We start from the raw sequence: 26,922 nt of genomic DNA on the forward strand, positions 1-26,922 counted from the left end.
CTCCGAAGTGAGAGCGCCATGTGCATTTGAGGCCTGAATAAGAGATTTGCATAGGGGTGAGAATAGGGGTATTCTACGCCAGCGATTCCCACACAGGGTGCCTCCAGCTGTTGCAAAACTCCCAGCATGCTTGGACAGTCAACGGCTGTCCGGCAATACTGGGAGTTGTTGTTTTGCAACAGCTGGAGGCTCCATTTTGGAAACAGTGGCGTACCAGACATTTTTCATTTTTATTGGGGAGGGGGGCTGTGTAGGGGTATGTGTATATGTAGTGTTTTTTACTTATTTTATTTTGTGGTAGTGTAGTGTAGTGTTTTTAGGGTACAGTCACACGGGCGGGGGATTACAGCGAGTTTCCCGCTGCGAGTTTGAGCTGCCACGCAAAATTTGCTGCAGCGCAAACTTGCAGCCTGATACTCACTGTAAGCCCCCTGCCCATGTGAATGTACCCTGTACATTCACAAGGGGGGGGGGGGTCCTCCGCTGCGTCCTCCGGTCTTCCTCCCTTCCTCTCCGGACTTCCAGGGGCCGGGCAGGGCGGGAGGAAGTAACCCCCCCCCCCCTGCGATTGGTCGGTTAACTAACCGACGGATCGCAGGGTGTAGGAGGAGGTGGCCGGCTTGCCACCTCGCTCCTATACGTTAGCATGGTCCTGGCTGTCTGTGACAGCCGGGATCATGCAAAATTACCGGGCGGTCGGGTCCCAGAGACCCGATCAGCACGGTATCGCCGCAGATCGCTACATGGCCCCCCTCGGCGTTTGCCCTGGATGCCTGCTGAAGCATTTCAGCAGGCATCCGCTTCTGATCACTGCCCGGGGCGCGGCAGAGACCGGAGAAACACCAGGACGTACTAGTACGTCCTGGGTCCTTAAAGCCCAGGGTGCCAGGACGTTCTAGTACGTCCTGGGTCCTTAAGAGGTTAAAGGGGTACTCCAGTGGAAAACCTTTTTTTTTTTTTTTAATCAACTGCTGCCAGAAAGTTAAACAGATTTGTAAATTACTTCTATTAAAAAAATCTTAATCCATCCAGTACTTATTAGCGGCTGTATTTGGATTTCTTTTCTGTCACGACCACAGTGCTCTCTGCTGACACCTCTGTCCATTTTAGGAAATGTCCAGAGTAGCATATGTTAGCTATGGGGATTTTCTCCTACTCTGAACAGTTCCTGACATGGACAGAGGTGTCAGCAGAGAGCACTGTGGTCGTTACAGAAAAGAAATCCAGAAAGAAAAGAATTTCCTCTGTAGTATACAGCGGCTAATAAGCACTGGAAGGATTAAGATTTTTATAATAGAAGTAATTTACAAATCTGGTTAACTTTCTGGCATCAGTTGATAAAAAAAAAAAAAAAAAAAAGTTTTCCACAAGAGTACCCCTTTATAGGGTAACTCTCATAAAAACTAATTTTTGCTATTGCACTCCTTATGGTAAATAAAAAATATTTCTAATATACTTTGTTTTATTGTTTACATTTCTAATATACTTTGTTTTATACTGTTTTATTTGTGCTTAAAAAAGCTCAAGAGCACATTTTGCCCCATCTTATACACAGACTTTGGACCGAAGTCCAAACACAGAAAGTTCAGCCTGGAGTGCCGAGGGGTTGGGGGGTGTTCAGCCTCAACCAATCATAGCTCCTCTCACACTTAACTTCCATATGCTGTTGGTTGCAACCCCCCCCCCCCCCCCCTCAGCACTCCAGGCTGCACTTCCTGTGTTTGGGCTTCGGTCCAAAGTCTGTGTATAAGATGGGGATAAATGTGCTCTTGAGCTTTTTTAAGCACAAATAAAGCATAGAAAACTTCATTTTTTTTTAAACAAGTTATAGCAAAAATTTGTTTTAATGAGAGTGACCATGTTTCCCCACCAGAATGCCCCCAGCTGTGGCAAAACTACAACTCCCAGACATGCTTGGAGTTGTAGTTTTGCAGCAGCTGGGGGCACTATGATTGTAAAGTACTGGATTAGGGCAACTAAAAACTTATCTAAAAAAAATTATTTAGTAGCGAAGTAGTAAATTTGTGTATGTGGCACCATAAGGGGATCAGGAGTTCCGTCCCATAATAACTTCAAGGCACATACAGTGGGGATCAAAAGGTTTGGGCACCCCAGGTAAAAATTTGTATTAATGTGCATAAAGAAGCCAAGGAAAGATGGAAAGATCTCCAAAAGGCATCAAATTACAGATTAGACATTCTTATAATATGTCAACAAACGTTAGATTTTATTTCCATCATTTACACCTTCAAAATAACAGAAAACAAAAAAATTGCGTCTGCAAAAGTTTGGGCAACCTGCAGAATTTATAGCATGCACTGCCCCCTTTACAAAGCTGAGACCTGCCAGTGCCATGGATTTTTCTCAATCATCATCTGGGAAGACCAGGTGATGTCAATCTCAAAGGTTTTTAATGCCCAGACTCATCTGACCTTGCCCCAACAATCAGAACCATGGGTTCTTCTAAGCAGTTGTCTAGAAATCTGAAACTGAAAATAGTTGACGCTCACAAAGCTGGAGAAGGCTATAAGAAGATAGCAAAACTTTTCAGATGTCAATGTCCTCTGTTCGGAATGTAATTAAGAAATGGCAGTCATCAGGAACAGTGGAAGTTAAAGCAAGATCTGGAAGACCAAGAAAAATATCAGACAGAACAGCTCACAGGATGGTGAGAAAAACAATTCAAAACCCACGTTTGACTGCACAATCCCTCCAGAAAGATCTGGCAGACACTGGAGTTGTGGTACACTATTCGACTATAAAGAGATACTTGTACAAATATGGTCTTCATTGAAGAGTCATCAGAAGAAAACCTCTTCTACGTCCTCACCACAAAAATCAGCATTTGAACTTTGGAAATGAACATATAGACACGCCTGATGCATTTTGGAAACAAGTTCTGTGGACCGATGAGGTTAAAATTGAACTTTTTGGCCGGAATGAGCAACGGTACGTTTGGAGAAGAAGGGGAACAGAATTTAATGAAAAGAACCTCTGTCCAACTGTTAAGCATTGGGGTGGATCAATCATGCTTTGGAGTTGTATTGCAGCCAGTGGCACAGGGAACATCTCATGAGTAGAAGGAACAATGGATGCAATAACATTTCAGCAAATTTTGGATGCTAACTTGATGCTATCTGGGAAAAAGCTGAAGTTAAAGAGAGGATGGCTTCTACAAATGGATAATGATACTAAACACACCTCGAAATCCACGGGGGATTACATCAAGAGGAGTAAGCTGAAGACTTTGCCATGGCCTTTACAATCTTCTGACCCCAAAATAATTGATAACCTATGGATTGACCTTAAAAGAGCACTGCGTGACAGACAGCCCAGAAATCTCAAAGAACTGGAAGACTTCTGTAAGGAAGAATGGGCAAAGATACCTCAAACAAGGATTGAAAGACTCTTGCTGGCTACAAAAAGCGTTTACAAGCTGTGATACTTGCCAAAGGGGGCAGTACAAGATATTAACTCTGCAGGGTGCCCGAACTTTTGCAGACACCATATTTTTGTTTTCTGTTATTTTGAAAGTGTAAATGAGGGAAATAAAATCTAACTTTTGTTGACATATTATAAGAATTGTGGTACTTGTGCCCGTCTGCAGGCATCCTCCATTGTATGCAATTTTTGCTGGGGATCGCCCTTAGCATCGGTTTTCAACTGCAGGACCTCCGCCCCAGCAAAGGTGCACAACTGCACTTGGGGTTGAGTTTTCCTGCTATAACCATGTTCATGCAAATATAAGCCGTTATGTCTTTGCTTAGGGCTTATACTAATGCACCCTTTTATCTTGCTGGGTAGCATTAGGGTTTCACCTGTGAGGCCTGCTATAAATGAACCAACCAGGGTTGGGCTTGTAGCTTGTCTACTCCCTCCCATTGTATTTGTGCCTAGTCCACACTGGAGGTGACAGAGGAGCAATCTGCAAGTCTGGCCTATGGCTGCCGTAATTTGGTTCCTGGTTTTATTTATCTGGCTAGGTGGGTTAGTTGATAGGACCCACACCATTTGAGAAACCTTGGCGTGGTGTGCGGGCTCAAGTGTGTCCTTTATATAAGGATATACTGGCTAATGTCTCAGTTTTACATCAGTTTTGAGGGTTAGCCAATGTCATTGTTTACATTAACCACAGTTGTGAAACCCCATTGTGATCCATAGTTGCAGGTCCTCCACTCCAACGTAGGTGCACAACTGCAATTGGGGTTGGGCACCTTGTTTCACCTTTGATCACATCAATCTAAGTGTATATTATAAGAATGTCTAATCTGTAATTTGATGCCTTTTGGAGATTTTTCCATCTTTCCTTGGCTTCTTTATGCACAAAGTTTTACCTGGGGTGTCCAAACTTTTGATCCCCACTGTACATGAACCATTCCACCAGTCATAACCTTCTTTATCTTTCATGTGATCTAGATGTATACTACGCTGAATATAAGAATCGTCCTGGTGGGGCTGGAGATCTGGACGACAATGAACCACATCAACATTGACGGCTCAGCCGGAGAAGTGCTCACCCGTTTTGTGCAATGGCGCGAGAAGCAACTCATTCCGCGGCGCAGGCACGACAGTGCCCAGTTTGTTCTGTAAGTAAACCTCCTACACTGGGGCAGAAGTTTGTCATTTGGCGCAGTGGATCACATTTTGTCCTTTTGCACATCTAGACTTGATAAATGATAAATGTCAGTGCCGCACAGGAATAATGGCTTCCTATCCGTGTAAGTCATGCTGTTAAAAAATACAGATTTTGGCCTTATTTCTCCTTATTTTCCCGATCTGTTTTATAATATGAGGATTACTCACAGAACAGAACCCCCCTAAAAGATCATTCACTGTTGGGGGTCACAATATATAACTTTTTTTTTTCTCTGTTGAAACATTTTTAATATGTAGTGAAACACTGCCATCTGCTGGCCATGTGAATTAAAACAGCTATATAAAAATAAATCCCTAAAGCAGAGTTTTCCAACCATGATGTTGCAAAACTACAACTCCCAGCATGCCCGGACAGCCGTTGGCCATTTTACAACAACTGAGAGGCACACTGGTTGGGAAACACTGTCTTAAAGGGGTACTCCGGTGGAAAACTATTTATTTTAAATCAAATGGTGTCACTTCTATATACAAATCTTAACCCTTCCAGTACTTATCAGCTGTTGTATGCTACAGGGGAAGTTTTCTTTTTGAATATTTTTCTTCTGTCTGACAACAGTGCTCTCTGCTGACTCCTCTGTCCATGTGAGGAACTGCTCCACGATAAGGAGGATTTCCTACTTTCTTGGGGCTTTTACTTAAATAGGGAGGTTGTTACCTACCTGCTTGGGTCTTCTACCTAATAGGGGGAATTTCCTACATGCTGGGGGCTTTTACCTGATTGGGGAGGGGGGGGGGAATCCCTACCTGTCTACTGAGGACATATCTTAATTATGTGAAAATGAGTGTCAGTGAGAGCCTCATGTTTGACTTCCCCTAAGGCTTCACAAAATCTAGAGGCCCCTCTGATGTCACAGGACATTAAAGGGGTTGTGCGCTGCCCTGCAGTTCGGAGCTCCGCTCACAGCGTCCGGAAGTTCATTACTCCAAACGCTGTGTGCGGGCTTCCGTGTTCGCAGCCGCCGGGCGTGACGTCACGTCCGGCCCCTTCGTGACGTCTCGCCCGCCCCCTCGTGATGTCTCGCCCGCCCCCTCAATGAAAGTCTATGGGAAGGGGGTGCGACCGCTGTCATGCCCCCTTCCCATAGACTTTGGTAGAGGGGGCGGGCGAGACATCACAAAGGGGCCGGGCGTGACGTCACGCCCGGCGGCTGCGAACACGGAAGCCCGCACACAGCGTTTGGAGTAACGAACTTTCGGACGCTGTGAGCGGAGCTCCGAACTGCAGGGCAGCGCACAACCCCTTTAAAGGGGTACTCCAGTGAAAAAAACTTTTTTTTTTTTTTTTTTAATCAACTGGTGCCAGAAAGTTTAAGATTTAGATTTATTTCTATTTAAAAATCTTAATCCTTCCAGTAGTTTTCAGCTACTGTATGATCCACAGGAAGTTCTTATCTTTTTAAATTTCTTTCCAGTCTGACCACAGTGCTCTCTGCTGACACCTCTGTCCATGTCAGGTACTGTCCTGAGTAGGAGCGAATCACCATAGCAAATCTCTCCTGCTCTGGACAGTTCCTGACATGGACAGAGGTGTCAGCAGAGAGCACTGTGGTCAGACAGGAAAGAAATTCAAAAAGAAAAGAACTTCCTGTGGATCATAACAGCAGCTGATAAGTACTGGAAGGATTAAGATTTTTAAATAGAAGTAATCTACAAATCTGTTTAACATTCTTGCACCAGTGGATTAAAAAAAATCCCCTTTAAAAAAAAAAAATTGACGATTAGTGTTGATAAGTACTTTAAAAAAAAGTTATGGATACTTGGTCTTAAAAAGAAAATATTATTGGGACATCATTATATAAATATTATACGTTTCCTTATTTTCATTGCTCTATTGTTTGTTTGCAGGAAGAGAGGATTCGGTAGCATAGCAGGAATGGCCTTTGTGGGCACCGTCTGTTCCAGGAGCCATGCCGGTGGAATCAATGTGGTATGAGATCTGAACTGTATTCATTTCTCTTTGGAAGGATTCCCCTTTAATGGGGGATTAGATATGTTTTATAACAATACGCACTCAGCTGACCTGATCCCCCAGAGCTGCCGTTCTGACTGTTCCCAGTCCCCGCTGCTCACCGATTCCTCTAATATTTTGTTCTTGCAGAAAATGCCTGCTCAGCCAATCACTGAGCACTGTGGTGACCCGCCCCACCACTGATTGGTGGAAAACCTAATTTTTTTCACTTTATACCACTATATACAAAAATTACTTGATAATTCATATTGCATACGGTGTTCATGGGAGCAGAGCTGCAGTGTAAAGCAGGGGAAAATTCAGAGAAGCAACCTAAGCCTTTATAATAAAGTACCTGTCATCAAGCAAAACTTTTAATATATTGTTCCTTATGTAATTATAAGACACTTTGCTATTTACTTACTGTTAAAATTCTCAACCTTTATATGTTTTTAATGTGATTGAAAAAACGTCCACTAGGTGGCTCTGTTCTATTCCCTGTCACAAGCCAAGCAGTTAGTTTGGTCTCCTCCCGGTCTGGCAGGAGACCAAACTCACGAAGTGCGTGTGGGGCATGGTGAGGCAGAGCTCTTGAAGGGTTCAGTGGCGTCACACCTGCTGGGGAACGCCCACTTTCTCCTGCCGGGAGTTCACACAGTGTGAGCAAGAGGAAAGGTATGATACACAGCATTTTATATTTTTTAGCTCAGAATTTTTTTTTAAAAGGGGTACTCAAGCGCTAAGACATCTTATCTCCTATCCAAAGGAGCCGCTGGGGACAACCGTGATCTTGCACGCAGTCCCCACAGCATGTTCGCTCCGGGTCTGATTACTGGCGATCACGGGGACGAAGCATTGTGACGTCACGGCTCCGCCCCTGTGTGATGTCACACTCCGCCCCCTCAATGCAAGCCTATGGGAGGGGGCGTGACAGTTGTCACGCCCCCTCCCATAGGCTTGCATTGAGGGGGCGGAGCATGAAATCACATGGGGGCGGAGCAGTGACATCACAACGCTCCGTCCCCATGATCGCCAGTAATCAGACCCGGAGCAAACACGCTCAGGGGACTGATTCTAACGGGGTGCTGCGTGCAAGATCGCAGGGGTCCCCAGCAGCGGGACCCCCGCGAACAGGCATTTTATCCCCTATCCTTTGGATAGGGGATAAGCTGTCTTGGCACCAGAGTACCCCTTTAAGGGCAGAAGGGGTATTAGGAGGAGTCAGGGAATATAATCTGAGTTAGTTTAGAAAATATGCTTTGATGACAGGTATTCTTCAATGATGCTGGAAATAGATTTTGGGGATGATTTTAGTCAGAGCTGTGATACAGTCCTTCATTTACAGTGTATCACATATCCATAGATTTCGGCAGAAGAGCAGATCACAAGAACAGACTCTCCCTGAAATTCCTATAGGGATGGAGGTAGCCATGAACACTAAATGCAGTACTGTAAGGACCCATGCCGACTAGAGCATTTCTAAGCTGGAAATTCCGGTGCAGCAGCCTCCTATTGTTTTCAATGAGATTCTGTTGCATTGTGCACACTGCAGAATTTCTAGAAATTTCCGGACTCTGCCGAAAGAATGTTATTTCTTTTAGTGGAATCTGCTCAGAAATGCGTTGGTGTCAATGGATAACCTCAGCATAAAGTAATCGATTCGGACAGGTAAAATAAGGAAACGAAGTGCAATTTATTCAGATAAAATGACGGCCTACGCGTTGCAAGGGGCAGGACCCCCTCATCATCAGGTCCAATGATCTGGAAGCATTACATGACATCAATATATATGAAAAAAAAACTGCGAACCACAGGCTAATGGAAAAACATGGACAAGCAGATCCAGGAAATGTGTAACATATAAAAAAAAAAAGTCTTCCTTATATAAAGCAATCCAACAGCACAATATATAAACATTACTTCCCCTAGAAAGTGTGTTCGAATACAAATATAAAAAGAAAAACAAGTGTAATATAAACTAGGCATATTATAAAATTTAAAATGACTCTCTAGATCCATATTACAAAACTAAATTAAGAAGGTGCAATGAAGTAGCTCATAGAAGTGGTTCACCACACCTCAAACTATGTGCAACAAGTATCACTATGGCCGGAGACGGCATGGGAGACCACAGGTAAAACCACAGGATTCACCCTAATTAAATATCTATAATATATTTTTTACCCATAGGGAACCATAATCACATGGATAAAAAATAAACTAAAACAACTGTTTAGTTGTTTGTAAACAATGAAGATTATAAATCCAAAACATTTCTTTTTTGGATAGAGTTTCAAATCTATTATGTATATGCGGGGGAATATACTCAATAGGTATGATAGAAATTACAGTATCAATATTTTCGTCTTTATGTGCTAAAGTGATGTGCCGATCCTCTACCGGGTGTACACCCAGATGTAAAATCTAAATCTAAATTTTATCCAACGGCTAGCCAGGAGCATTGTCTGAAAACATTTCACGAGCTCGTAGCAGGTGAATTTAGAAGCTTCCCAAATACTTTTTCCAATACCCTAAGTGAAAGACATCTGACTAAAGATGAACAACATGCACTTAACAGTTTGAGAAAAAAACAAAGATATCGTAATCCGACAAAGGGGGCGGCATCGTGTTACAACAATATGAGGACTATGACAGAGAAGCATGGAAAATATTAGGTGACACTAACTATTATGAACAGGTCACTGAAGACCCTTTTCCTATGCTCCAAAAAAAGATTTTATTACTTTTAAATGAAGGTCTCTCTCATCATCTTTTAACTAAGAAAGAGAAAAAGGTTTTATTCATCCCTAACCCCTCTATCCCATTTTATTATCATTTGCCCAAAGTTCATAAAGATAAACTTCCCCCCCCACTGGACGCCCTATAATCTCAGGGATCAACAGCGCTACATGTAATATCTCCCAATACTTGGACATTATTTTACAACCCCATGTCCACCATTTACCCAGCTATCTAAAAAAAAACTCTGATGCACTTATTAAAAGATATAATCTGGGAATATGACATGGCACTTGTCACTTTAGATGTAACAGCACTTTACAGTAACATCCAGCATTCTCTGGGTATTCGTAGCACATGCACTTTTTGGCTAAAGACCCACAGATCCCAGCAGCGCAATTGGACTTTTTAACACAATGTTTACAAATAATTTTAGATAAGAATTTTTTTTATTTATAATGGGGTCAGTGTTAAACAAATAAAGGGCACAGCAATGGGGACCCGGGTGGCCCCATCTTATGCAAACTTTTTTATGGGGTGTTTTGAGGATCATTTTATTACGTGTCATCTACTATTTTTTTTAAACGTGGTCGTTTATTAGCGCTATAACGATGACCTGTTCATTTTATGGCAGGGGAATTTCATTGATGTTGATATTCTAATTCAAGATATCAATTGAAATAATTGGGGTATTATCTTAACTCCTAAGTATTCTAAAATTTGTATCAAATTTCTTGATCTTTTTATCTCACATGAAGAAAAAAAGATAATTACAGCCACATATTTTAAACCCGTTGACTCAAATAGTTACATCCCGTTCCTCAGTGGCCACTATCGTAAATGGCGCGAAAATATGCCGTATGGCCAGTTTCAAAGGATTAGGAAAAACTGCACAAGAGACTCAACATTCTACTCCCAAGCGAAGATTTTACAAACACATTTTTTGGAAAAAGGTTATCCGAAGCAATTAGTGGAAGATGCTCTAATGAAAGCCTCCATGCTTACACAAGAAGAATGTCTTTTTGGCCATTCACCCTGATCCTTGTCCCCCGGATATCGGTGACGAACCTGTGAAAACAATGCAGAGTAAAAAAGATAAGAAAAGGTATCATAAATACACCATGAATTTTGTGACCACCTATTCAGGAGGTCACAAAAAGATAAAAAAAAATGTTTTAACAAAACATTGGGGTATTTTAAAATCTGACCCCTATTTGAAAGATATTTTACCCTCCAAACAGGGCCTCACATTTCGGAGAGCCCCATCATTATGGAACATTATTGCACCAAGGCGGATATTTAAATGTAAACCCCCCAGATTTAGGTGCTTTTTAACCATAGAGGATACGAAAATGACTCTCCGGCACACATACAGGGGAGGTTTTTTTCATAAAACATAACATGTCCTGCCAGTCCTCATATATAATTTATCTAATTAACTGTAAGAGCGGCCTACAATATGTGGGTCGCACGACCCAGAAATTGCATTGTCGTTTGTAATATAAAAAAAACTATTTATGGTTCACAGCCTCTCTCGGCACATCACTTTAGCACATAAAGATGAAAATATTGATACTGTAATTTCTATCATACCTGTTGAGTATATTCCCCCGCATATACATAATAGAGTTAAACTCTATACAAAAAAGAAATGTTTTGGATGTATAATCTTCATTGTTTACCACCTTATGGCCTTAATGAAGCGACCAAATTAATCCATTAAATTAAACAGTTGTTTTAATTTATTTCTTATCCATGTGATTATCGTTCCCTAAGGGTAAAAAATATATTATAGATATTTAGATTTTTAACTAGGGTGAATCCTGTGGTCTCCCATGCCGTCTCCGGCCATAGTGATACCAGTTGCACATAGTTTGAGGTGTGGTGAACCATTTCTATGAGCAATTTCATTGCACCTTCTTAATTTAATACCAGAGTTTTGTAATATGGATCTAGAGAGTCATACATTTTTTTTTATAATATGCCTCTTATATTACAATTGTTTTTTCTTTTTATATTTGTATTCGAACACACTTCCTAGGGGACGTAATGTTTATATATTGTGCTGCTGGATTGCTTTATATAAGGAAGCCTTTTTTATATATTACATCTGCTTGTCCATGTTTTTCCATTAGCCTGTGGTTCGCGTTTTTTTTTTTCCATATATATTGATGTCATGTAATGCTGCCAGATCATTGGACCTGATGAAGAGGGGGTACTGCCCCTCGCAGCGCGTAGTCCATCATTTTATCTAAATAAATTGCACTTTGTTTCTTTATTTTACCTGTTTTAATCGGTTACTTTATACTGAGGTTATACATACCTCCTCCGGCTACTGCCGAGTGAGCACCGCAACGAGGAATCTTCTTTTCTGCTCCTACGGGACATCTTCAGCTATCCATCACCGGTCAGAGTCCTCCTCCGACACGGGATCACCTTGGGCAGCTCCCGGCTTTCTACCCCGGTATTGGGTGAAACGCTCGAGTAGATGTTGTACTCTGCGTACAACATCACCAGGTGAGCACAGCCTTGTATGCATTATATCCATTGATTCCTATCGGAATAACGGCACAGGTTGCGCCTCCTGTCTGTCTCTCCCTCCTCTCTCTTCTTATTTTTATTGGCGTCAATGGACACGGTGCATGTCATAGTGCCAACTAATTAAGGCAGCACCGTAGTGCTCACCCGGAATATCTCTGGACTGATATTCTATAGAATGCATGGACCCTAATGATTTTAAGTCTTGCAGTTTCTTCTATAATGAGTAATGTATTTTTTTTTCTTTTATTTAGTTCTCACATCGGAATGTGCCTTCTTTTATTGAAATTATAGCTCACGAACTGGGACACAACCTGGGGATGCACCATGATGACGGCCGAGGCTGTACCTGCTCTACCATGTATTGCATCATGAACTCCGGAGCCTCGTAAGTATCTGCAAAAGAAGCTCCATTGGTACTGATGCAGAGTTTGAATAAAGGGGGGGGGGGCTGCATTCCATATAAGTGTCCTGTATAAGTGTGTTCTGTATAAGTACACTAGCTGAGTACCCGGCATTGCCCGTTTTTTTTCCTTCCTAATCCTTGTTGGGGAGGAAAATCAACAAAGGAGGAAGCTTTTGACTTCATATTCCATCCTCATATATTGTTGTCATATCCCAACCCCATATCCCGTCCCCATATCCCATCCTCATATCCTGTCCTCATATCTCGACCTCATATTCCGTCCTCCTATCCAGACCTCCTATCCCGTCCTCATGTCACAACCTCCTATCCCATCCTCCTATCTCGACCTCATATCCATTCCTCATATCCTGACCTCATATCCCCTCCTCTTATCCTGTCCTCTACATACATTTCCTGTAGACTTAAATTGGACTTTAAACAAAAACCCTGACCCTCACAAATGGGGGTAGTTAAGGGTTAAATAAACTATCCTATATTTTTAGTGGACATATAAGTAACATGTGACCAAGTATTATCGAAATATCTCCAGCCGTTTGGAAGTTATGCAGTAACTTATATTTCCCATAGACTTCTATGGGACTTTTAACAAAAACCCCGCCCCTGGCAAATGGGGGTGAGTAAGGGTGAAATTACCTATCCTATGTTTGTTGTTGACATATAAGTAACATGTGGTCAAGTTTCATGTTAATATCTTTAGCGGTTTGGATGTGATGCTGGAGCATACATACATACATACACACACACACACACATTGAGTTTTATATATATAGATTGTATTTCTTTACAGTGCCAGCATGTGTAATGCCAGCCACTGCTGTCAGTTGTTATTGCCTAGGCCAGTGTTTCCCAACCAGGGTACCTCCAGCTGTTCCAAAACTACAACTTCCTTCATGCCCAGACAGCCTTTGGCTGTTGGGGCATGATGGGAGTTGTAGTTTTGCAACATCTGGAGGAACCCTGGTTGGGAAACACTAGCCTAGGGTTACCTCTGCAGCGTCCGTGAACAGTTTAAGGTTCTTATTTAACAAAGAGTTTGTTCCAATGGGGAAAACCACTCTATCTACCATGGTGACAGGTTATAGCAGCTGTAGGCGTCTCTACTACTCTCCTTTAGCTCAGGGTAGTGATGGCAGAGTGGGGCCTCATTCCTGAAGTTTTATCCTGATTTCCTTCAACATCTAAACTGTTCTGCAGACAGCTCATAGTTGAGCAACCACTGCCTCCGAGACCCCATGCCCAATGGGGGGAGCGACCCAGTGGCCAGGCAGCCCCACTACTGCCCGACCAAGCCCCTGGCTCTGGGCCACTCCACCCCACAGACAAAGCATCACAGAAACAGTGGCCGTCACAGAGAACCACACCAGTATGAAACCTACCATGTGCTCACTCCCCCCGTTGGGCATGGGGTGTCGGAGGCAGTGGTCGCCGCCGGGGGCTACGCCAGTGTCAGGTTGGGGACCCACTCTAACGAGGTGGCCTTGACGTGGCGAGTGGGCTTGTACTTTTTATACAAAATGTATACTGACAACCTGTTAGTTTTTGAAATTATGCTGAGAAGCAAGTAGATCAAATTACAAATGGTGGATGTGCGGCTGTGCTTCTCTTTTTGTGTTGCCCATTTGTAGTCTCTCCCTTCTCCCATAGCCAATACTCCACTCCACTCATTCGGCCCAGGCATTTTTAATTAGCAGGAAACTGCATAAGGGTTTCCTCCTACCATTCTCCCAGCCCTCCGGCAGTGAGCACATGGCAGGTTTCATACTGGTGTGGTTCTCTGTGGCGGCCATTGTTTCTGTGATGCTTTGTCGGCAGGGTGGAGTGGCCCAGAGCCAGGGGCTTGGTCGGGCAGTAGTGGGGCTGCCTGGCCACTGGGTCGCTTCCCCCCCCCCCCCCCCCCCCCCGTTGGGCATGGGGTCTCAAAGGCAGTGGTCGCCGCTGGGGGCTACGCCAGTGTCAGGTTAGGGACCCACTCTAACGAGGTGGCCTTGACGTGGCGAGTGGGCTTGTACTTTATGATCAAAATGTATACTAACAACCTGTTTGTTTTTGAAAATATGCTGGGAAGCAATTAGGTCAAAATACAAATGGTGGATGTGCGGCTGTGTTTCTCTTTTTGTGTTCTACATTGGGGAACACTGCCCTAAAAGCGAAAGCTGTTATGTGACCTGGACCATAGTGGAGTTGGAGAGGTGGATCTCGGTCACTTTGGGGGGTTTTGCGCAACTGGTAAAAGTTGCACTTTTTATCTTTATGTACCCTCTGTATATTAAGTCGTCCCTCTTTCTCACCCCATAGAGATTCTAAAAACTTCAGTAGCTGCAGTGAAGATGACTTTGAGAGGTTAATACTTAACAATGGTGGACGCTGCCTCCTGAATGTGCCCCGGCCAGAAGAGTCCTACACCGCCCCCTTCTGTGGGAACAGATTGGTGGACCCAGGGGAGGAGTGCGACTGCGGAAATGAAAAGGTCAGTATGCCCATAAACTAAAAATTCCAATAGTATACTGCCCCTAGCAGCCAAGTAGCATAACTACAATTTTTAGTGTTATTAAAAGACCTCATAGAAAAAAAATAATTTGAATTAAATAAAAATATGTTGCGTTAAATAGAAGAATTTGACTGTTTCACTTTGAGTTGAGTGTTGCAGATGTAACAGAGCTGGGTTAGGCTGGGTTCACACCACGTTTTTCAAATGTGGTTACCGTATGCGGTTTTCCACTGAACATATGGCAAAAACCGTATGCAACCGTATACAACCGTATGACTCCAAATTAAAGCGTATACGGTTTATCTCCGTATACGGTTCCAAAACGTACGTACGGTTCTATCCGTTTGAATCAGTTTTTGCCAACGGTTTTGCTATTTTGTTGGAATAAGTTTTCCAGCAATTTAATAAAGTTACTATTGTTCTATTGAAATTCCTTCTGCGCATGTGTCAACTCCAAAAACGGATTAGAAAAACCGTGTGCAACCGTATTCTGAAATTCTGTGTACAGTTCTCATAGACAACAATGTTAAAAGAACCGCATACGGTTTTCCAACAGGAGGCAAAAACTTGGTCGACAGCGTTTTTGCCTACTGTTGAAAAATCGGCAAAACCGTATCTGAGGCAAAACGGATGGAACCGTACACAACATTTGGAATACGGTTTACAATGCATTCTCTATGCATACGGTTTCGGATACGGTCGTATACGTTTGTTTTGCGGAAAACCGTATACGGTTAACGGATTTGAAAAACGTGGTGTGTATCCCTGCCGTATGTGGCCCTTATGTAATGTAATTCAATGAGATCACGGTATTAGGTCCAGTGGAAAAACCCCATATGGGGCAAAAATGAGCCGACCGGAGTCAGCGTTTTCCTCTGGTCGGCTTGTTGAAATACATTACATATGGGCCGCATACGGCAGGGATACGGGAGCGTCCGGTTTTAGCTTCCCCCCCCCCATATGACATTAAAGGGGTACTCCAGTGAATTGCTATTTTTTTTTAAATCAGCTGGTGCCAGAAAGTAAAATTTTTGTAAATTACTTCTATTTAAAAATCTTAATCCTTCCAGTACTTATCAGCTGCTGTATGCTCCACCGGAAGTTCTTTTCTTTTTGAATTCCCTTTCTGTGTGACCACACCTCTGTCCATTTTAGGAACTGTCCAGAGCAGGATAGGTGTGCTATGGGGATTTACACCTTCTCTGGACAGTTCCTAAAATGGACAGAGGTGTCAGCAGAGAGTACTGTGGTCAGACAGAAAGGAAATTCAAAAAGAAAAGAACTTCTTGTGGAGCATACAGCAGATTATAAGTAGTGGAAGGATTATCTTTTTTTTTTTTTTTTTTTTTAATAGAAGTAATTTACAAATCTAGACAAAAAATATTAATCACCAGCGCTGGAGGGACTGGGATTGATCTATGATAGTACTGCTGCTATACTATTAGTGCGTTCTCCTGTGGATCCGCACTGAGGATATGGATAAGGCTAAAAAAAGATATATAGTAAGCGCTGTACTTGTTTATAAAGAATATTGACTGGAATAAGTAACTGACCTGGATAATGGTTGAATAGAACGTGTCAGTAGAACTGTCAGTTGCACATAAGGAAGCAGAATACAGGTAAATAGCTTCAGTGTTACTGTGGAGCAGAAGGAAAGTGTGATTAGCTATTAATTAGTGCTTTTTTCCATAATTTGGTCCGCTGTGAACTATTGAGTTATCTTGGACACAGCTGTGACACGGCCCACGGTCAGAGAGTGCAATTATGTCTTGTTAACAGTGGTAGTGCGGCATGATACGACTACGATCACAAGTTCACAATGTGGCGATCAGGAAACAATGTTTCTAAAGTGCCTATGGAGAGAAACGTTCGCTATTTTGTTTCTACTGTGCCCCGTACCTGCTAGATGGCTCGCGCTGCGTTACGGAGCTGTCAGTGAGTGGGTCTGTGGAGTGGATCAGAGGAGCTGCTGCATCCGGTCGCGATGGAGTGAGCTCTGGATATTGGTGCTCCAGAGATTGCAAGTGAAGTTTTTAATTGATCCTATAGTAGAGCTTCTTCTCTGGTGATCCGGTCAGGTTAAGGGAGCGTGAGAGGCAGTGGGAATGCGCCCCGACCGGTGGCACTTCTACCAACCTGCGTGCACGCTGCTATGAGATTATGAGATTAAAGTTTGAATGAGCTGCATACTAGTGACGTCACTATGTTGTCCTCAAAGGTCCACAAAGCCTATCGACGCGTTTCGGAAGACTGTTGGCTTCCTTCGTCAAGATTGGCCATGTGGGTGAGTTGCTCATTCTTATAGCAGTGTGTTGCTGATGTTGCGGATATTAACCCTTTCTTGACCGGCTCCTGTTCAGATTATTTTCCTACATCTATATTGTATTATAGAAAGGCAAATAATTCCAGTTCAGCATTTAAGCCATGGGGAATTAGAGAATTTAGATTGAATATCCATTTTGTTTCATTGCGGGATTATTGTGAAATGTAGTTGCCACCCCTCCAATGGGGGGGCTACTAGTTCTAGTCCAAAGAATTTTGAAGTTTTGACGGATTGATGATGCATAAGTTTATAGTGTGAGGATAGGGGATGACCCTCATATGTTCGCTGAATATTGTAAATGTGTTCCCTGATTCGGGTGCCTAATTGTCTTTTAGTACGTCCTACGTAGATTTTATTGCAGGGACATCGTATAGCATAAATGACCCCCTGTGATTTACAGTGAATGTGGCTTCTTATTTTGTATTCCACCTGTACTTTACTGCTCATCACAGTTGTTGTGGGGTGTTTATTTTCCATGGCCATGCCTCCACAGTAACACTGAAGCTATTTACCTGTATTCTGCTTCCTTATGTGCAACTGACAGTTCTACTGACACGTTCTACTCAACCATTATCCAGGTCAGTTACTTATTCCAGTCAATATTCTTTATAAACAAGTACAGCGCTTACTATATATCCTTTTTTTAGTCTAATTTACAAATCTGTTTAACTTTCTGGCACAAGTTTTCCAGTGGAGTACCCCTTTAAGGTGGTTCTTCAGATTTCAGGTCTTTTGCCCCCATCTACTCATGATGAGCTTTTATGTATATGGGCATTTTAACATAACGTTTGACGCTGTACAATACAGAACCCTCTGTGCCCCTATAATAGTTGACCTTTCTCTGCTTGTATCTGTTATCTACATGAATTAATATTACTTCTTTATTTTGGGGGTTCTTCTAGGAATGTGAGAAGGATCCCTGTTGCCAGTTTGGGACGTGCAAGCTGCGCTCGGGAGCTGAGTGTGCAAATGGTGCCTGCTGCCAAAACTGCCGGGTGAGTGATGCAGTTTGTGTATTATCTCATACACTTCCATATATCACTGTGTACATATGAGTTCCATATGGAAGCCTTGAGTGCATTATATGAGTATTAATGATCCTTTTCTATTTGAAGGGTTTCACCCTATACTATGCTTCCTTATAAACTGTGGTCAATATTTCTTGTCATTGGCGCGGGAGAATTCTTGCTCGGCCACATGCATTTCTGTGATAGCGCTTGTGCAAGCAAAGTAGCAGAGCCTGCCAGGCCACGATCACAACATATAGACATGTCAAAAGTTTTGATCTGTCGGGATCTCAGTGCTGAGACCTTCACAGATCATGGGAATGAGTAAAGAGAAGCGTGCTTTGTTCCCTGGCTTTCAGGGAGCTCTGTTCTGTGACACAATTATAGGTCTATGGCAGTGTTTCCCAACCAGGATGCCTCCAGATGTTGCAAAACCACAATCCCCAGCATGCACGGACAGCCAACGGCTGTCCGGGCATGCTGGCGATTGTGGTTTTGCAACTGCTGGACACCCTTGCCCTAACAACTACCCTCTGTGACCTCCAATGATTTCCAGGGTGAAGGGTCTCATTGATGAGATATGGTAAAACAACCCTAAAACAGTCAGCAGACCACTGTAGGTGTTGCTGCGCTTCCCAGCGTCCTGAACATTGAGTTCCGAACGCTGGGTGCGGGCTTCCGTGTTCATGCCCGCCTCAATCCAAATCTATGGGAGGGCGTGACGGCCGTCGTGCCCCCTTACCATAGACTTTCATTGAGGGGGCAGGCCGTGAAGTCACTCAATGTTCCAGACGCTGGGGAGTGGAGTAACCCTTTAAACCTCCAGGGGGAGCTATGGGTGACCACATTGCTCCGGTGACATTTGTAGTAGCCCTTAGTTAAATAAATGTCTTTAGTAAAAATAAAAAAAACTTTCTTGATTTCTTTTCTAGTTTTCCCCTGGTGGTACCGTGTGCCGAGCTGTGTCCAACGAATGTGATCTCCCTGAATATTGCAATGGCTCTTCTCCTTACTGCCAGCCGGATGTATTTATTCAGAACGGAAGCCCATGCCAAAGTGGCCAATCCTACTGCTACAATGGCATCTGCCAGTTTTACGATGCCCAGTGCCAAGTTATTTTCGGACCAAGTAAGAGCTGGACCTGCAGAGTAGCACATCTGTTGCATATCTGTCAGAATTTGGAATTCATATTCATTAGAGTCCATAGAGTAGGTAATATTACAGAAAAGACAATTTAGTTAGTCTTGTTGTAAAACCATTATGTAGTGCAGTATTTCCCAGCCAGTGTGCCTCCAGCTGTTGCAAAACTACAACTCCCAGCATGCCCAGACAGCCTTTGTCCGGGAATGCTGGGAGTTGCAGTTTTGCAACAGCTGGTGGCACCCTGGTTGGGAAACACTAATGTAGAGCACATTACAGAGATCACAGCTATGACCAATCCTCTGTACCACAATGTTGTGCACTAAACAGAAAATTAGTATTACTGGGCTATATTCACACTGCGCATGTGTAGGGGAAATGTTCTACGTGCGATCACCGAATGTGCCCATAGACCAATGTGGGCCAGATGGACTCTTATGGGTGATGTATACCACTGTATGACGTGCATGTGATTGTATGTTGTAGATGCCAAGGCGGCTGCTCCGATTTGTTTCCAAAATGTCAACTCCAAAGGTGACCGATTCGGGCACTGCGGTCATTGGGGCAACCCATACAAGTCCTGTGAATCACGGTAAGGCACAAGGTTTTGTTTTATAGGTCACATTTGACATTTGGTTATTTATTTAGTTATTTTAAAAGCAGTGTTTTTCTATGTACTTTTAGGCTAGGGCTATGCGGAAACATGTGACCCTTAACTTGCAACCAATGGGCTACATGGGGATAGATGTCACCCCACAGCAAATCGCATCCAGGTCATGCGACCTGGTAATTTTACGCAGCTTGCCTGCGACTTGCTGTTGCAAGTCTCTTTATTACAGAGAAGGTGCAAGCAGGTCACATGCGACTTGATGTCAATGGTGACAAGGTTGCATGTGATTTGCAACCTATGACGGAAAATTCATTAAGGGTAGGGACACACACAGCGCATCGGCAGTGTACTTCACGCTGCGGATGCACCGCCAGCGCTCACAGAGCGATTGCAAAGTAAGCTCCCAATCTGTGACTGCCGGCAGTGAGCGCATCCGCAGCATGAAATACACTGTGGATGCGCTGTGTGTGACCCTAAGCTTTAAGATGGATTTTTTTTTTTTTTGCAATTGTTGCTTTCCAGTCATATTTTATTACAAATTGCAATGTGACCCAATGACACTCGTTAGATGCACTGAATCAGTGCAGCATCGTAATCTTTGTCAAGCGACCAAAGTCGCCATGTAGCTGTAGCTTCAATGGGGGGTTCTTGGAGACTGTTACAATCAATGCTTTGTGGCACGTTAACTGCAACACCATTCACTAACATTATGCGCAACCTTAAAGTGTGAATAAAGCTGCCATGAAGCCCTAGCCTTATAGAAAAGATACAAAATGTATAGCATACGATTGCATTTCTACTGTAAGAAAAAATAACTAACCCCAATAAAGACATTGCTTTTTAAAGGGGCTATTCCCCCCCCCCCAAAAAAAAAAAAGAACCACAACATTTCTTCACTCACTTTAGGGACTTCATGTAATACTCCATTTCTCCAGTAGTGGCCACTGCAGTAAAAGCAAGCAGGAAAGTCAACCTTCTGTTACTGTCCATTATTACTGACCTATGTTTTCCTTAATGACATTTAAAATGATTTGGGCATCATGTAGGGATTCTCTTGCTCTGGAGGACATCGGGAAACCATATTTTACATGGTCACCATTGATTTAAAAAATGGCAGTAGTTGATTTGTGTTAGTTACAGGGGTTGTCCAGCGAAAACAAACTTATCCACTATTCACAGGATAGGAGACAAGTAGCTGGGATCCCCACGATCTCCGGACTGGAACCCCAGCTCTCAGTAAGGAATGCGTGTGGTAGACAGCACCGGCTCCGTTCATTTCTATGGGAACAGCGAAAAAGCCTGAGTGCTGTTCTCGAGTCATTTGGGCGCTCCCATCAAAATTAAAGGAGCGTGTTCCATCTACCTTAATGCACTCCTCAGTGAGAGCCAGGTCCTGTTCCCCCGTGATCTGCTGCTTATCAGTGGATAGGGGATAAGCTTGTTCTCGCTAGACTTTCCCTTTAAGTAGGCAGTGATATGTTTTCTGGCTTTTTGCTATATTTTTCTACTCTTCCCCCCCCCCCCCCCCCCCCCCAGAAATGCACAGTGTGGAAAGTTACAGTGTGAAAATGTAAACGTCATGCCTGTCTTTGACATCGAGCCATCCATTATTAAGACCACAGTCCAAGGTGTCACATGCTGGGGAGTGGATTTCCAACTTGGTACCGATGTTCCTGATCCTGCTATGGTCAATGAGGGCACCAAGTGTGCAGAAGGCAAGGTAAGGATTCCAACAACTTCTTCCATCGTTGTTTGGGACTTTCTTCTTGTTTATAATTGTTTTCTACAATATTTCCTGGAAAGCCTTTTGGTTTTTAAATGCATGTCAAGGATTATTCTTATATCTTTCTATTAGGTCTGTAGGGACTTCCAGTGTGTTGATGCTTCATACATGGGTTATGACTGTGATGTACAAAATAAATGTGGCGGTAATGGGGTGAGTATAGCATCTTTATGCTTCATTTGTATTGCTTACGTAAGTCAGTTCTCTGCTGTTCTTGTGCCAATTACTAACTTTTTTGTATGTATGTCCTCCAATTACTTTATTGTTAAACATATCAAGGGGTGTGTGGTGGACCCATTACAGTCCCCCCTATGTCAGTTGTTAAGATGAGAAAAGGTGTTTCTAATGGCCTCTTGATTAAAGGTTCTTCCAAAATTGTATATACCTGGTTTGTCATCAGCTCCAGATTGGAAGAGAAATCTCAGAACCCCCCCCCCCCCCTCCCAAATCTTTAGAATCATAGGGTCTCTTGTATGTATTAATTTTTAAATGGTAACTTTCTCATTGGTTAGCAGGGCACCCCAATCTCCAGATCATCAGGAGAAAGAGTGTTCCCCAACCTGTTGCTCTCCGCCTGTTGCAAAGCTACAGCTTCCATCATGGGAGTTGTACAGTAGTTTTGCAATAGCTGGAGAACCAAAGGTTGGGGTACAGTGAGGAACAGTTTACCATTGTTGACAACTTTTGGGACCTGCATTGTATTAGTGACCATGGTTTGGGAATGAGACATTTAAAGGGGTACTCTGCCCCTAGACATTTTATCCCCTATCCAAAGGATAGGGGATAAGATGTCTGATCGTGAGGGTGCCGACGCTGGGGACCCCTGCGTTTTCACTGCTGCACCCGGCGTTCGAGCATTTGGTGCAGCGCCGGAGGCTTGTGACATCACTGCCACGCCCACTCAATGCAAGTCTATGGGAGGGGGTGTGGTGGCCATCACACCCCCTCCCATAGACTTGCATTGAGTGGGCGTTGACGTGATGTCAAGAGCGGGTGTGACCGTGACATCACGAGCCTCTGCCCCACATCGCCGGATGTCTGTGGTGCCGCAGCAGAGATTGTGGGGGTCCCCAGCGGCGATCAGACATCTTATCCCCTATCCTTTAGATAGGGGATAAGATGTCTAGGGGCAGAGTACCCCTTTAAAGGAGCTATCCAGAATTAGAAAAACATTGCTAATTTCTTCCAAAAACTGCACCACCCCTGTCCTCAGGTTGTGTATGGTATTGCAGCTAAGTTTTATTGAAGTGAATGGAGCAGAGTTGTAATACCACACAAACCCAAAGACCAGAGTGGCACTGTTTTTGGAAGAAATCATGTTTTTATAATCCTAGATAACCTCTTTAAAGAAGTGTTCCAATTATGGTCATTTATTGTGTTTTCTCTGACCCCTGTCTTGGAAACCCTGCTCTGTATAGATAGATGCCAATCCCAGAGGTGGGCCCCACAATCTATCTAGTGATTGTCTATTCACACGGTAGAATTTCCACTTGCGGAATTCCGCCTCAAATTAAAGCCCATAGACGTCTAGGGCACTCCGCACTCCCATTCACACTTCTGAATTTCCGCTTGCGCTTGTGTGGATGGGAGTTTGTAATCCCATAGAAGTATATTGGCTTTAATTTGGGACGAAGTTCCGCAAATCTTTCGATTACAGTATTCTCTATGTCAGTCCCACTTTTGTTTTATAGGTGTGTAACAGCAATAAGAACTGTCACTGTAATGACGGCTGGGGCTACCCAGACTGCAAGGACAAGGGTTATGGTGGAAGCGTGGACAGCGGGCCTACGTACAATGGTAGGATGATGGCACCTAGTGATGGAGGGGGTTGGGCATCTTGGTGGTGAATAACAATCTCCTTACAGTGCTGGGCAAAAGTGTTAATAGTTTATTTGTATCTATTAGTAAAAAAGAAAAATCGAAACTCAAAGGGGGAGATTTATCAAAACCTGTCCAGAGGAAAAGTTGCTGAGTTGCCCTTAGCAACCAATCAGATCGCTTCTTTCATTTTTAACAAGGCCTCTGCAAAATGAAAGAAGCGATCTGATTGGTTGCTATGGGCAACTTTTCCTCTGGACAGGTTTTGATAAATCTTCCCCAATATTTGGTGGGACCGCCCTCTGCAGGAAGGTTGTTCCAAACATCTTGGAAAACTAATAACAGCTCCTCATATAATCCCTGACAGACGCCATGATGTTGATGCCAGGGCTCTGTGGGGGATATATCATCACTTCTTGGACTGAAAATAGTTCCTTATGACATTGGTCGTATGTTTAGGGTTATTGTCCTGCTGCAGAATAAATTTGGAGAATCACCGAGAAATCATCCTCATGATCAATACGAGATTTATTTAAAACGTAACTTTTAATGTACTACAAACTAAAACCACATAGGGGATAACAAATGAACTAATATGTGCTATATCAAAATAAATACAGTGCTAGGGAGCCCGGGGGTGTGCAGACCCAATCCTTCATACATGAAGATAAATAACCAAGCATCTTAAGATGAAGTAGCTAGGAGAGATTGGATGAGGTCTTAAATTACAGGTTATACATGCAATTATCCAGCAATGAGGCACTTAATGAGAGAGATGGAGGGGTATGTGCCCACTATGATGAAAATGCCCATCCCTCTTTCCCTGCCTTTTTAGGGACCCACCTCCTTAACAGGGTGGCCTCAACCACGGTGACGTTCCCTACTCTCACTAAGTGAGGGGAAAAGACAATAAAATAGAGTATTAAAGAGGGTATAGGGCTGCACAACCCGAGGTTCCAAAAAAATGAAAAAATGTGTGTGTGGTGACCACGATAGTGCATAACAATAAAACAAAAACCCAACTCCGACGCGTTTCACCTGTCATATCAAAACAAGATCATCAGGGAAAACAGTGGCACAAACACAGATACTAGTGGTGGTGATAGCACTCATTAAAACAGGGCACTTATGATAGCTAAGTGTCCCCTCAATCGCAGCATGTCAAAACTAAATAATGGCAAGTTACTCCTAATTACACCCCTAATATGGGATGCACAATAAGTGCATGGAGTAGAACACACATACAACAGTAGTACAAAATAAATAATAGCCCATGCAGAACTGAGGCTATGATTTATACACGTCGATGCTATAATTAACCATGATATTCACTCAGTTCCAACATGTCCACAATGCATGATTTGATTACATAGATGGATACATAATGTCTTAGAGATATATTTAGATAGCAGACCCTCTGGGTTCTTGGTTTTTTCAGTACATGCAGATGGTATAATAGCTGATATATATAGAATCACCAATGAATATTACCAGTCTATATACAGAGGCATGTACAAGCACCACAGAATAATAGCACAATAAACAAAGGGGGTGTTACTTGGCCAGAGTAAAGGCAGTATGTGACTTAGTGTTAGTGTACTTGCAGATGGGTACACTGGCACAGTGACAACAGCATAATAGGAGTTACCACTAAATACAAATAGATACACAACTGCCTAACTTGACATATCTAATAGTGGATATAGCCAAGAAAACATGTGGCCAAATATAACCAAGGTATTAATAGGTATAAAGAGCACCAGTGGAGTGTAATGGCACCCCAGCAGCAGATATACTTAACACCCCCATAGGCTGGTACGCTTAGAAGATCAGGTCATGATGAGCTGGTGACATGCTGCGATATGACTGATCACATCCATCAGCATGTTTTTTAAGGCGCGCGTCTTACCTGGCATCTAGTCAGAGCAAGTGGTGCATAAGATGACGTCAGACGCCGGGTGCGGATAGCTCGTCACTGACCTGTAGATGCTAATGGAGCGATCGGATGCATCTGTAGGAGTGCGGCACTATGGCGCATGCAAGAATAAATTTGGAGCAAGACAGTGATATTGCGTGATGGATAAATAACCAGCTGTATTTGTCAGCATTGAGGACACAATTTAGGTTACATTCACACTGCCGGCTGTCCGTTATTTTAGGATCAAGAACAGCCGGAGAAAAAATTGTGCTTGCACCGTCTGTTACGCCTAGCGCTCCGGGTCCCCGCTCCTCCCCGGAGCGCTCACGGCGTCTTTCTCCCTGCAGCGCCCCGGTCAGTCCCGCTGACCGGGAGCGCTGCACTGTCATGGCCGTTGGGGATGCGATTCGCACAGCGGGACGCGCCCGCTCGCGAATCGCATCCCAGGTCACTTACCCGTCCCGGTCCCCTGCTGTCATGTGCTGGCGCGCGCGGCTCCGCTCTCTAGGGCGCGCGCGCGCCAGCTCTCTGAGACTTAAAGGGCCAGTGCACCAATGATTGGTGCCTGGCCCAATTAGCTTAATTGGCTTCCACCTGCTCCCTGGCTATATCTGATCTCCTCCCATGCACTCCCTTGCCGGATCTTGTTGCCTTGTGCCAGTGAAAGCGTTTAGTGTGTCCAAAGCCTGTGTACCTGAACTTCTGCTACCCATCCTGACTACGAACCTTGCCGCCTGCCCCCGACCTTCTGCTACGTCTGACCTTGCCTTTGCCTAGTCCTTCTGTCCCACGCCTTCTCAGCAGTCAGCGAGGTAGAGCCGTTGCTAGTGGATACGACCTGGTTGCTACTGCCGCAGCAAGACCATCCCGCTTTGCGGCGGGCTCTGGTGAAAACCAGTAGCCTCTTAGAACCGGTCCACTAGCACGGTCCACGCCAATCCCTCGCTGACACAGAGGATCCACTACCTGGAAGCCGAATCGTGACACCGTCTTTTTGACGACCGTACTTTACCAAGCATACCGGCAGTGTAAAAGGGGCCTAAAGGAGATCGCCAGTATGAAAAAGAAAACGTATCCCCTAAGGATAGGGAGATACGTTTCAGATTGCAAACCCCCTGCGATCTCCCGTGTGGGGCCCCGACAGTCTGTAGTAAGGGGGCATGTCGACCACCACACGAAGCTGTGGCCAAACCCCCCCCCCCCCCCCCTCAGTACAACTTTATGGGAGAGCCGGTGCGCTGCATTTGGCAATCTCTGGCTCTGCCATAGCGCTGTATTGAGAGGGCGCTTTGTGCGGTGGTTGACACACGTTCTCTGCCCGGAGAACCGAAGCCCCATACAGGAGATTGCAGAGGGTCCCAGCGGTCAGATCCCCGTGATCTGAAACTTATCCCTATCCTTAGTATAGGGGATAAGTTTTACAATACTGGATTACTCCTTTAATCCTGACCAAATCCCTAACTCATTTGGCTGAAATGTTGCCCCTATGTTGCAAGGAACCTTCACCATGCTTCACTGGGGCCTGCA

General features: G+C 43.9%; 1 protein-coding gene across 4 annotated transcripts in view; it reads left to right on the top strand.

The window, feature by feature from the left end:
* The window catches only part of ADAM9 (ADAM metallopeptidase domain 9), a 269,190-nt gene that overhangs the window by 94,312 nt on the left and 147,956 nt on the right, over window positions 1–26,922 (top strand). For all 4 annotated transcript variants that reach the window (XM_056570919.1, XM_056570916.1, XM_056570915.1 and 1 more), the window contains exons 10-19: window positions 4,417–4,586; window positions 6,502–6,583; window positions 12,136–12,269; window positions 14,604–14,775; window positions 18,022–18,114; window positions 19,059–19,254; window positions 19,753–19,858; window positions 21,413–21,596; window positions 21,732–21,812; window positions 23,351–23,456. In XM_056570919.1, coding sequence (XP_056426894.1) covers window positions 4,417–4,586; window positions 6,502–6,583; window positions 12,136–12,269; window positions 14,604–14,775; window positions 18,022–18,114; window positions 19,059–19,254; window positions 19,753–19,858; window positions 21,413–21,596; window positions 21,732–21,812; window positions 23,351–23,456 — 1,324 coding nt within the window. The remainder of the gene's footprint in view (window positions 1–4,416; window positions 4,587–6,501; window positions 6,584–12,135; window positions 12,270–14,603; window positions 14,776–18,021; window positions 18,115–19,058; window positions 19,255–19,752; window positions 19,859–21,412; window positions 21,597–21,731; window positions 21,813–23,350; window positions 23,457–26,922) is intronic.

Source organism: Hyla sarda, chromosome 4 (assembly GCF_029499605.1).
Source record: "Hyla sarda isolate aHylSar1 chromosome 4, aHylSar1.hap1, whole genome shotgun sequence".
Classification (NCBI taxonomy): domain Eukaryota; kingdom Metazoa; phylum Chordata; class Amphibia; order Anura; family Hylidae; genus Hyla; species Hyla sarda.